General features: G+C 33.2%; 1 protein-coding gene across 1 annotated transcript in view; it reads left to right on the top strand.

Moving 5' to 3' along the window:
- FRY (FRY microtubule binding protein) overlaps positions 1-13,677 on the top strand; it is a 467,849-nt gene that overhangs the window by 322,066 nt on the left and 132,106 nt on the right. Inside the window, 5 exon segments of the mRNA XM_074303532.1 lie at positions 2,101-2,204; positions 2,738-2,846; positions 4,706-4,792; positions 8,432-8,603; positions 9,849-9,981. Of these exon segments, the coding sequence (XP_074159633.1) occupies positions 2,101-2,204; positions 2,738-2,846; positions 4,706-4,792; positions 8,432-8,603; positions 9,849-9,981 (605 nt within the window).

The raw sequence follows: 13,677 nt of genomic DNA, 5'->3' as shown, positions 1-13,677 counted from the left end.
GGCCATAACACAAAGAAGTGTTTAGATTTAAGAGACCATAGAGCATAGGAAAAGGGTGTTCAGAATTAAAAATACTAAAGGTCTTCTCTAGATGTTGGTATGATAACTGATGGGAAGACAGATGTATATGTCTGTGGGAAAAACCCTTCTTGTAACTTATTTTGCTGTGCTGTTCAATTAGATATCTTTTACTTTGTAAGAATATGTCCTCTTTTAGCCTGGTTAAACACATCAGCAAGATTTTATAAGTCAGTAAAGTCAATTAATACGTCTCAGAAATTTGGAAATACTATAAATTAGAGCTTGATATATTTGTTTTGTCAATTATCTAAAATTGAGGAAGTGGAAAAAGTATTAAAAATTCAGATTCAACTGTAAGGTGTCATGGTTGTTTGAGGGCCGGTTATTAAACATTTACCAGCACACTGCTGCTTATAAGATCACCATTCCTGCAGTCCAAGGTTGCTCAAATAATTAATAGTCCTTGTGCGAGTCAATTTATATAAAAGAGTTCAGGGATTCTGGTAAGTAAATAGCCACTATATAATGTAGAAGGATTTTTTAAATGCTTCAGTGTAACATTTATTAAATTTTCTAAAGTTATCCCAATACATCCACTTCCATGTTACCTACCACTATGCTAAAAATACTCTCTCAAAAATTCCTAATTACTTCCTAATCATTATATTTAGTCTCCTTTTTTTCAGACCTTGGCTTCTGTGTGACTCTAGAGTAGTTCTCTGTGCTAGCTCTCCTTTGACTTATTCCCATGCACTTTACACTGCAGTCAAATAAGATTATTCTTTGTTCCCAATGCATACTACTAGCTTGCTTGACTGTATGCCTTTTCATATAGTCAATCCAGCTCAATAGTCACCTTCTTCCTTTTTTCACTTATGAAATTCCTTGCCTACCTTTTAAAATACAACTCACTGAAACTTAATCTGTTTATATCCACCTTCTCCCTAAGTCAGCAACATCCTTCTCTTTGGCTAGTTCTTTGCATTATCCCTGTAATGCATCTATAACATAATGATGTATATAGTTTCAGTTACAAGTGTTGATGTTTTATCCCCTCTGGTCTCTAACCTACCATAATATTCTCTATGCAGCCAGTGTTTATTAAATGTTTGTATAGCTGACTTAGGTGTGAAAGTACTTTTAATAGCATAAAATTGGAAACATTATCTTTGTTATATGCAATTCATTATCTTTAATTTTTGGAGAATATCCGATCCTAACTAATGAAAAAATTGAATCATAGCATATTTTTTAAAGAAATAGTGCTGTTAGTCATGAACATATAATACCATTAATAAAGTTGCTAAGTGATAGTACCTATCAGATCTTCTTTAATAAATAGATAGGAAGGATTCCTTTTTTGTATGTAAATGCAATCTTCTTAAGTTATTTTGAGAGTTTGAAAATCTAGTTTTCTTAAATTACCTAGTTCCCCTTGCAAACCTTCTTTCCATTTTTCAATTCAGTGATAATGCAAAGATAGACTTTGGCCAGACCTGTTTCACAGCTGTCACAAATTCTGAATTAGTATGTTCCCAATTAATTCAGCTAAGAGTGGAAATAGCTAAAGTAAGAATAGCAACTTAATTGAATGGATAAAGAAAGAAAAGTGAGACAGACTGTGATAATATGAAGACTGATGGTTAAAGAAAAATTGAAAGGATGGAAGAATATGAAAAGTCTCTGTTCTTGGACTAAAAAAAAAAAAGGAAATCTAAGGCAATGAGGGTGTTATGAAAAGAGTAAAAAAAAAAAATAGAAAGGGCAGGTTGAACCTTTCCTTCATATTTGAATTCATGCGTATTTTGATGAAAATAAAGTAGACAAAACTTTCCAGCTTCTCTCATTTTGGACTCTCTCCACTATATCCATATCTAAATATAAGGGAAAATAAATTGATATTTTTGAAAATTGTTCTCTTGACTTCTCCTATTGGTCACTAAATTCCCTCTACACTGTCTTATCCTGGGGTCAAGGATCTGGTGTCATATTAAACTCTCTATTCCCAAGATTACTTAGAAGAAGAATATTTCTCCTTACTTCTTAAGTGTGAATTTTACCTTTTTATTTTTGTTGTAGAACAAAGACCCCAAGATGGCTCGAGTTGCACTGGAATCTCTGTACCGACTACTATGGGTTTACATGATTAGAATCAAATGTGAAAGCAATACAGCTACTCAGAGGTAAAGGATTTGCTGTGAGTTCATGATCAAAAAGCTCAGAGTGGAGTAGGATGATCTAAACTATAGTCTAAACTAGTGTTTGAAGGTATTATTCCTTTTAGAGATATCTTCCAAACAGTTTCTCTGGGTTTATTTAGTTGTCATTGAAACAGCTGGTAACTAAAGTAGCTATTCTTACAAGAGTAAATGTATTCTGCATTTGAAGGTGGTTCTCTTCAGGGAACCCAGTGACAGCAGCCTAGACCAAGAACAGCATTACTCATGATCAAAAGAGGAAGGGAGGCTTGAGGAAAAAATTTATCTCCTATGATTAGTTTTCATAAAAAGTATTTTTCTATAAAAAAAATTGGTAAATGAGACTAAGGGGGCGGAGGTGATTTGTGTTCCTTCCCTACCCCTTTAGCCCTCATTCCCATATTTTCAATGATACTTAGACAAAAAGTACCATCTGTTATGTTTCCTTAAAGAAAAAGAGCTGAGCCAACAATGCTTGTTTTCTCTCTCTTGTGCTTTGTTTTTTCCTTATCTTTTAGCCGACTTATAACCATCATCACAACACTTTTCCCCAAAGGATCCCGTGGTGTGGTACCCAGAGACATGCCTCTGAACATCTTTGTGAAAATCATCCAGTTCATTGCCCAGGTAACAGAAGAGCTCCTGCCATTGAGGAGCTGTTCAGTCATTTAGTGAACCTGCTTCTATCTTAAGAAATACACAGAGAAAGAAAATCTAAAATGGAAAAAAAAATAGATATATCTTAATGTTAACTAGCCTAAAGTTATCTAACTATTCTGGAAGAGTCAAATCGTGTCACCAGAAAATAATAAATATTCCTTGTGTACTCACTATGTTTTGAGTTCTTTGAAAGTATGCATAAAGATAGAGTAACTTTGCTCTGCCCTCACTCTTCCATTCCCCATTTCACTTACTCCTCCAAGTCTCCCTCATCTTATCGTCCCAAATCCCAATCCAACAGGGGGTCTTTCATTGTTTCCCCACTCAACATCTACCATTTCTCAGATGAAAGTTCTTAATGAAAAGTGCCTGAGGCTTTGAGATGAAAGTTTATGCTATGGAATTTCTTATGGCTGAGAAAGTGAGGTGAAATTTCTTGAGACCCAGTCTGCTTCCCTCAGGATTTAGTGGCGTTATCCTGGAGATAGCTGCTCTTCACTCAGGCCAAACCTCAGCCCTGTAAGCCCTGTTCTTTCTGAGCTCCTCTCAGATTGTCTTAGGAGCACAACTGCTTTGTCCCTTTATTTTTACTGTTCTGCGTTCATTTATTTCATAGATATTTTCTATGTGTTTGTGAAGGAAATCTGGAGAGCCTGGAAATTTCTGACCTCTTTCAACAGCTTACATTCTAATGGAGGAATCAATCTATATACATATGACTATAGATACAAAATATATTCAAAGTAAATACAATTAACCTTGGAGAGGTAGATACTAGCAACTCTTGGGTGGGGGAGCTCTACCAAATATAGCCTCTATAGTGAAAGTGGTACTTGAGCTTAAAATCAGGGATTCCAATAAAAATGAAAGAACATTCTCTCTCGGTATGGGGGACAACCAGTGCAAAGATGAGACAGAAAATGAAACTGTGTGTGAGGGATAGCAGTTAGTAACCATTTATGGAGTGCTTACTGTGTACAGGCACTATGCTAAGTACTGGGGATATAAAAGCAAAAGACAGTACTATTAGATTCTGCCTTGGTTAGATTACTATCCACTGCAGCATCTTGCTGCCCATTCATGTTGACTAAATAAATATGCTTTTTTAGATAAATAAATATCCTTCCTTAAATAGTCCCTACTTTTTGAATCTGAGTCATTACTTGCAAGATTAGTTGTAGGAAGAGCCACAGGCTCCTAAATGTTAAAGAGCATTTAAAAAAAAGTTATTTTTATTATTAGTCATTCTTGGCTATAGAGCCTGATTGCATTTTAAAAAAATATATCTTAAATGAATACAAGGGATAATATTATAAAATATATATATATATATATATATAAAAAAAAAATATATCTTAAGCATCAGTCAGGGGGAAAAAAAACATAAAGGCAAAAATCAGATAATTTACCGAAGGTTCAAATGCATATTCTCTTTCCTTAGAGATTCTCTATGATCCACATAAAATCTTGCATAGATTGCCTTTCATTTAACAATATTCATTTTGAAAGAATTAAGGGATAGATACTGGAACTGTAATTCTGCTAGTAAAGGGAAATCCCTGGTTTAAAAAAAAAAGTCTAAGCCCCCTTCTACCAATGTAAATCAGTACTCCCCCTATACAACCTCTAGTCTTAAAGAATTGCCCAGTCACACAGTCAATATGTGTCAGAAGTTAGACTTAACATCCAAGGCTTCTTGAATTCAAAGCTGGCTCACTACCCACTACTTCAGGTTTTCATTTGAAGGGACAGAAGAAGACAGAACAATTTCACATTAAATTTGTAACCAGAAATCTTTTTTATCTGTTCATTTGTTTCTTCCATAGGAACGTTTAGATTTTGCAATGAAAGAAATTATTTTTGACTTCCTTTGTGTTGGAAAACCAGCAAAAGCTTTCAGTCTCAATCCAGAGGTATGATACTTTTTTTTTGTAAATCTTATATTGGCTGTATGTTTCATTCTGACAGAAAAACATTTTTACTATGAAGAATTGGGATCAGAGGAGAGAAATCTTTCCTAAAACATCAGAAATAGGTTTCTGTCAAATGTCATGTTGTTTGAATAAACAGCATATTGTTCTGGTATTTCCAAAATAAAAGTTTGGATGAACAGATTTTACTATATGCTATTTGTCTATTCAGGGTTCCCCCAAAATCTTAGCATGATTTTAAGTTATTGAAACCTAACACTGTAATAAGACTTTGGGGATGGCCAGTGTATTCATTCCTGTTCCCAAAAGAACAACTCAAAGGAGCATAAATTCAGAGATGGGAAGGCTCCAGACCACCTAATCCACTGCCTTTACTTTGCAGTGTAAGTAATGTCTCCCTGAGCCCATGCTCCCATGACTACTAAAGGGCAAAGCAAAGATTCAAATCCATGTGTTCTGACTTCCAACCCAGTGCTCATTCTACTTGTCTCATGATCTAATGCTTTTTGGAAAAGGAAAATTTGAAATATTTTTATTTGATTATCAATATTTTCTTTTGTGAAATTAGATTCCAATGCGTATTGTCAGGCCTTGAAATAAAAATCAAAAATCATCAAAGAAGGGTGGAATTTTAAATCTTAGAACCAAGGTTTTTAATCATTTGAGGATGTCATGGATCCTTTTGGCAATCTAGGAATCCTATGGACCCTTTCTCAGAATATTTTTTTAGTTCATGATTGAAGGAAATGTTGGGTTTTAGTTGTTTCAGTTATTTTCAGATTCTTCATTTGGGATTTTCTTGGCAAAGAAGTGCTCTGTCATTTCTTTCTCAAGCTCACTTTACAGATGAGAAAACTGAGGCAAATGGAGTTAAGTTCTGGGTCATACAGTAGTATTTGTCTGAGGCTGGATTCGAACTTTGGTCCTCCTGAATCCAGCGTTAACCTTTTATCCACATCACACCTAAGTGCCCAATAAATACTAGCTAGATATTAGTAAGAATAAAGATGTAGTTTTTTATCTAAGTTCATGAACCCTTGAAATCTCTCTATGGTCTCTACGTTAAGTAAACCTGCCTTAGAACTAGAAGAGATCTTAGAGATAGATTTCTTAATTTGCAGGTGAAAGTTGCATGCATAGAGGTAACAATAACTTGCCTAAGATCATATAGGATATTAAAGACAAAATCAGGACTGTAATGCAGTTGTCCTATAACTTTTAGTCTAGTATTCTTCCTATAAGAACATACATTTGGAAATGTATTTGGTAATCACCAAGACAGCCCAACACTTCTTTCTGCTGGCCTAAAAACAGTGACCCATACCTGCAATGTCTGATAAAACTGACATAAACTCCACCAGGATATAACCAGATTGTCTTAATTATGTGTGTGTAGAACATATTAACTAGCAGGTGCTATTGTTGCTTACTAGCACCATCCTTGATCTGAAAATCATCCCCAGCAGTCAATCAGACAACCAACAAATATTCATTGAGAGTTTCCTCTGGCTGGATCACTGAAGAAAACAGACAACCTATGATGACATTTTACCTCTATAACATTCTTCTTCCTGGGTGCTCAAGCTGAGCACTAACTGAGATGGTAGTCTTGATTTCTAGGAATATTAAACACAAAAAAGTCTGAGCTTTAGAACTCACTTAAGAGACAAACTTGCCCTAAAATATGATAAATTATCTTTGGGTAGCATTTTATATGAAGGATTTTGCATACATTCACTTATTTCATGCATATGATAATCCTCCAAGATAGCCTAAACTACCAAGAGCTCCTTTTGTCATGAATTAGCTGTCCATTCAGCTGGAAAGGGGCTTGGAATTGAGGCTTGAATCCTCAATTCAATGAGGTCTATAGTCAGAGCTCCTCCTATATGTACACCATTGTAAACATTACTAACTTTAAAACAATTTTCATACACCTTATTACAAATACTTTAAAGCAAGGTGAGAATGCAGCTATATGAGAGGGGAAACAACACTAAGAAATGAAACAAAAATAAGTTAATTTCATAATAATTATCTTACATTCAATGCTATGCTTTTCAGATGAGGATTGAAAAGGGATTTTGTATAGATGTCTACAATATATTTTCACTAACTATCTGAAGATTTTCTGATATATCATGTGACAATGGGATTTTTTTGCCCTTATCTTTGGGGGATTTCTGATATTCATTTCCTTTTGCTTTAACCTAAAATAATGTGGAGCACTGGAGGAAATGACTAAATCATTCCTGCAGATAAATTTAAAAATTTATAAACCTGCATGAGATATTTTTACCAACCAGGACAATGCAGCAAACTGAACATTGAAGAAAAAAAGTACAACCCATTCTAGAAAACTGGGCATTTATCTTTAGAATGAAATAAAAATGTATGATCAGCCATGTCTCTTGTCCCCCTCCCCACATACACATACTCATATACTGCACCACCTCTGTTCTTATCCTTAAAAATCATCAAGGACCCAGTCCAGTGGCAAAAGCAAAGAAACTTTGGAGTTACTATGGATAATCTACAAATTAAATAATTCATTTGTGCATAATTGAGAGTTGGAAAATGGAGAGACTCCAATCATCAGCCCTTTCCACATTTACTCATAGTAGTGATGTATTTAATGACATTATACATCATGTGTCCTGTCCAGAATGCTGTTTATAGATCCATTTTGTGGTACTATGGAACTAGAAAGGTGCAGGAAAATACATCTTACATAAACAGAGGGCAAGAGGACATACAGTAATAGATTGAAAAGATTAGTACTTCAGTCTAGAAAGCAGAATCTGTAAAGGAAGATTTATCAGAATCTATAATAAAAGGATAAAGCTGGAAAATTTTGGAATACTAGAACCAATGGATATCTCTTAAAAGTTTAAAAGAAGTCTTTAATGATGAAGGATAAGGCTAGAAAATTCTGGAATATTAGAACTAATGGACATCTCTTAAACTTTAAAAGAAGTTTTAGGATGGATCAAAGGAAGTACATATCCCCCCCCAAAATAACATATTTATTGAAATTGTTATCTAATAGCTGAGAAAATTTAGCTGTAAGAAAGGTTTAGATACAAAATTTACTACTTATTATAACTATTTCTCTTTTTATTGTTTTATTAATATTTTTTCTAAATATATTCCCTCCCTGAAAAAGAGCAATTTTTGTAACAGATAGAAAAAGATTGTTCAGGAAAATTACAAATGGTTGGTGAGCACATCCTATCCATTAAAATTCAGCATCATAGAAGGTAATTTCCATAGATCAGTGGTCTAAGGACCATTGGGAACCACTGGTCTGGATGCACCATTGTACCAAGCTCCATGGAATTTCAGATGTGTCAGTACTTTTATCAGTACTTTACTTAGATTTGTACTTTTTCTATGTTAAATTTGAAATTGATTTGTATGTGTATTTGTTCACTCATCTTTTTTACCTTTCTTACCCCATGTTGACCCTCATGACCAAATTCAGATAACATCCTGGGTATTTTGTCCATCAGAGTGCTTTATAGATGTGACCAAATTTTATTTTTCCAAAAGAGTTATGTTTAATTTCCATGAAAATAGTAAAATTCTTCTTCATCATTCTTCCTATATTATCTCTTACAGAGAATGAACATAGGTTTAAGGGCCTTTTTGGTAATAGCTGACAGTTTACAACAGAAAGATGGTGAGCCTCCCATGCCAGTAACAGGAGCTGTCCTTCCTTCAGGAAACACCTTGAGAGTGAAAAAAACTTACTTGAGTAAGACTCTAACTGAAGAGGAAGCTAAGATGATAGGTGAGTGATACACATGCTTTGGGTTTTAATCTTCTTGAGCTTTTGGAATGACTAAGATATACTTTTATTTAGTAAAAACTTATTTTTAAATGACATTATGAAAGCAATTAGTTAGAAATCTTGTCATCCAGTCTTTTGATTAATTCATGCTGTGCTTTATTAGATTTCTTTTAATCTTCTTGGCACTTCCTGGATGAATATTTTGGCTTCAAAATGTCGAGTTTTTATCTTTGGTCTTTCCAATCTTTTAATATTGATAATCCAAAATCTGTAACAGTGTGCCAAGACATCTGTGTGCTTTAGGAGATAATCCTGTTTATGAAATAGTCCAACAGAAAAACTTTATTTTGTAGTTAATTTCTTTCTTGTTGTTCTATAGCAAATGTCCAGTACATGCTTTAATATCCTAAATCCTACCACGAGCTATGATGTCTCTGAGATTTTTCCCCATATATGATTTTCTCAACAAAATTTATTTTTTATTTATCAAAATTATGTTGAATTTATTTGCACTGATATTAATTTCCTACAAAGTCCCAGAAGCTAGAAATCTAGTAAAGAATGTGTATAATAATTGCCAAGTGGGAAATATATTGGATTGATAGACTAAAAAGACAGGAAAGAAGCATGATAAGAAATTTCCTGTATTCAAATAGTTATCAATAATTGTAGAATTCTTAAGTATGATACAAATAAAAAGTTTAAGCCAGAACAAGACAAGTAACATACATTGGCAGTGATTTTCGTGAGGTTGAAGCTTTTCAATTCCATTTTAACATTGTGTCTATTTACATGCAATCCTTATTTGCATTCTATTGCAGAATATTAACCCCATATTGAATAGAAAACTATAAAACCATAGTTTTTCCAGTCTCTGGGAATATCTAGAATGTTGTTTAATTCTTCTTTTCCTAACTTAAAATTAAATTGTGCCTCAAAGCTTTTCTTCTCTATTCAATTAAAGTAAATCCTACACTGACAGTTCAGCAGTTGATATTATAAAGTTATTAAAATCCTGATCTAGGATAAGACATCATTTATCCATTTAATCAGTAATAATGTGATTTTTTAATGTTAGACAAGAATCAAAAATTTTTATTAGGGCAATAGTGTTTATGGCATATAACATATACTATTTTCTGACTTTTTATAATCCTCATATGGTTGACTTTCCCTCCAGGCTTTTGAATTCCTCCATAATATGTATATAGTCAAAAATACAATTACAGTGTTCATTTTTTTCAGGTATGTCTCTGTATTACTCTCAAGTACGAAAAGCTGTAGACAACATTTTAAGACATCTTGATAAAGAAGTGGGAAGATGTATGATGCTGACCAATGTTCAAATGTTAAACAAAGAGCCTGAAGACATGATCACGTAAGTTCTAGTAAGGACTAACTCTTGAGTAAATGAATATTAATACTATATTCAGTTTATGCTGAGTTGTGGGTTTATGTAATCCATCTTTTAGTTTTATTCTCTTGCAATTAAAATTCTTTTTTTTAAATTGCCAACATTTATATTATGGCCAATCACATAAATTTGGATAAACCCAGAAATTCAACAAGTCAATGCAATAAGCATAGATTAAGTTGACTATTATCTCCAAGGCACTGGACTAGCCATTTTTTTTCAATTGTATCCCATCTGAGGGGGAAATAGGCAGGTTTCCAGGGGTGTCTGAACTAGTGCACATATTTTTAAGAAAAGAGATGTTGAGCAAAGTTGCCCAACTCTACCTCAGACCCCAGAAAACACTTAGAAATCTTATCTTCAGCTCTTTCCAGTATGTATATATGCATATGTATGTAGGTATGTGGTATGTATATGAATATATAATATGTGACGTGTATGGTTATTTTTCTTAACACCATTTAAAGAAATACTTCTAGGAAAAAATAACCATTCCCACATGGTATAAGTTAATTTTTTTCTTATATATATAAAGGGGTGTGTGTGTGTGTGTGTGTGTGTGTGTGTGTGTGTGTGTATTTTATCATGTATTTTATACTTATACCATTTGAGAGTGGTTATTTGTGAATTGTTATTTCCTCAAAATATTTCTTTTGGTGATATTAATAGTAATACCTCATATTTACACAGTACTTTGTGGCTTGCAAAGCATCTTGTTTGTTTTATTTGGTCCCCACAACAGTACTATGACTTAAGTACTGGAATCATCTCATTCTGATAAAACTGATAATTAAGCAGCTTGTCCAGATAATAAGTGAAATTTGGACCCAGCTCTCCCTGACTCCAAATCCAGCACTATTATCTACTGTAGCAAAAATTTTGGCCCATAGACCTCCATGCCTAGAATTCTCTCTCTCTCTCCTCAAATCTGCTTCCTGGGTTCCCTAGCTTCCTTCAAGTCTCAGCTAACATCTCACTTTCTGTAAGAAGCCTTTCACAATCCTCCCCCAATTCTAGTTCCATTGATTCTCTTTAATTTTTCATATTCATATCTATATATGTACATATATGTGTATGTACATATTGTATTGTGCATACGTGTGTATATGTATGTATGTATGTATATATATATATATATATATATATATATATATATATATATATATATATATATATATATATATATATATATATATATCTTGTTTGTTCATATCTGTTTTGACTACCATTTCTCCCATTAGACTGTGTGAGCTCCTTGAAAGAAGACACTTTTGGTTTTTTGGTATCCCTAATGCTTAGCACAGAAGTAGGTTTTTAATAAATGTTTATTGACTGGTTAACAATAAATAAAATACATATATGACTAAGAGTTTATGAATGATGATCAAGAAGAACTAAAAGCCTCCTAAATGTGATGATACTAAAAATATGTAGGTATGCCTATGTGTGAATAATTCATTTATCTATTAAACAAGCCCTACTCTATCATCTCTGTGTGAAAAATGACCCTGGGTGATCAGAGATAATTCCAGCGGAATCTAGCTTTTGACAAGTCTTTCTAAGGTGGAAAGGCTTCAAGCTTAAGCCTAACTACAGATTATATGTCACACCTCTGAGGGCCATCCTGGCTAAATTTGGAGAGGCCTCAATCCACATCCCAGGTTATCTATCACTAAGTGATAAGTTTTTTGCACCATAGCAATTCATAAAGACCATCTTAGAAAGTATGAAGGTTTATGATCTCCATCAACAAAGGGAGTATATACTTTGTTCCAGTTATGAATCTTTTAAATCATAAAACAGATCATCTAAAACTTTCTAGAAGATTCTTCTGGCTCATGGAACAATCAATAGTGACAGAATTGAACCTGAGTTCAAATGTGAACTCACTAATTATGTGACTCTGGGCAAGTCATTTAACTCCTGCTTATCTCAATTTCCTCATCTGTAAAATGGGATAATAATAGCAACTACTCCCAGGGTTGTTCTGAGGATCATATGAGATAATAAGTATAAAGCAATTATTATTATTATTATTATCATCATCATCATTACTTTTCCTCAATCTCAGTGGCCTAGATGGTGAAATAGATAAAATAAGAATTTACAAATTTAAGAGATTTTTTCCATGATAGGACCTTATTAATCAATCAATCAATCAACAAACATTTATTAAGCACAATTTATCAGTTACTTTCAGGTATTGGATATAAAAATGCAAAGAATATAAAATGTTCACAGAAAATAAATCTAAGACAAATACAAAATAAATACACAGTGCATGAGGGGTAGGGGTAGGGGTAGAGGGAAATTTTAATTCTATCTTTCCAAAAATAAAATAAAAATAAAATAAAATGGAAACTGGACATGCCAATTAAAATAATATTATTCAAAACCAAAAGAGTTAAATAAGAGTGGAGCTCTCTTAATTCAATTCAACAAACATTAAGTACCTACTGGGTTGTGCAAAGGTCTTCCTAAGTTAACAGAGTCTCTGAAACAAAAAATCTGTAGAATTGAGGTTTGCTGTTTTGTCTGCAACTTTCCCAGTCTTTCCTCCTCTAGACATGAATCTGGAAGAGTATGTCAGCTACTTCTCCATTCTTTTCCCCTTTTATGAGTGATGCTATTGTTAGACATCTGCGCTAGCCAAAGATAGCAACCATAATAAAAAGTTAATAAATAATTTGACATCTGCTAATAATGTTTCTTAGTTAAAGATTGTTGATGGTTCTCATGCTTCCCATAAAGAAAGTTAGAGAAGAAGAGGAAATCATGAATTAATTAAAGTTTTTAATCCAGGCAATGCTTTATCAGTCTTGCAGAGTTGATTTTCTTCTTTAAGCCAACCAAGGTCAGCTGTTTCCAGGCAGCTCTAAAACTAATCCCAGCTGTTTGAAACATCTGGTAAGCAATCTTAGGAGAGTTTTTAAAATTATATACATTAGTACAAGTGAAGAACAAGGACAAATCACCAGATTCCTATTATTGCTCTGTATCTAGATAAAATTTTGGTTTAAAGGCATAACTTACCATCAGTGGTTGGAAGAAACTTTATAATTACTCTTCTTGGAAGAAACTTTATAATTACTCTTCCTCAGGAGTTATACAGAACTCATTAGAAAGGTCTCAATGTCCAACTATACTTTTCAACTGACACAAAATGCTTACATTTTAATTTTTTTCACTAACAATTCTTTACCCAAGATAATAACATTGTAAATACATACTAAGAAACAATCTCACACAATAAAACATCATCTTAAGAAACATTGAAAAACATGTCTGACCACAAATTTCCTATAATGTGAATGAATTTTACTTGGCATATATCTGTGTTTGCTGTAGTCACATTTCATGAGTGAATGGCTTCTCATACTATCTACCTTATGAAAGAGAGATGACAGATTCAAAATGCATAATGAGTCCTGTACATTTGGAGATAGGGAATATAGAGATTTGGTTTTTTTGATGGTGCAAATTTGTTATAAAGGTTTTGGTTTTGGTTTGTTTGGTTTTTTTTTTAATGAGAAGGTAAGGTGGAAAAGATAGGAAATAAATGGTTCTTTGATTGAGCAAATCAAATTTAAAAATAACTACTTTGAATCAATCCATCATTCTTTATCAGGAGAATAAAATGTTAGAGTTAAGTTGAAAATC

The sequence above is a fragment of the Sminthopsis crassicaudata genome, chromosome 3 (genome assembly GCF_048593235.1).
Source record: "Sminthopsis crassicaudata isolate SCR6 chromosome 3, ASM4859323v1, whole genome shotgun sequence".
NCBI classification, from domain to species: domain Eukaryota; kingdom Metazoa; phylum Chordata; class Mammalia; order Dasyuromorphia; family Dasyuridae; genus Sminthopsis; species Sminthopsis crassicaudata.
Note: the sequence above shows the minus strand (reverse complement) of the source record. Positions and strands in the feature narration are given on the sequence as shown.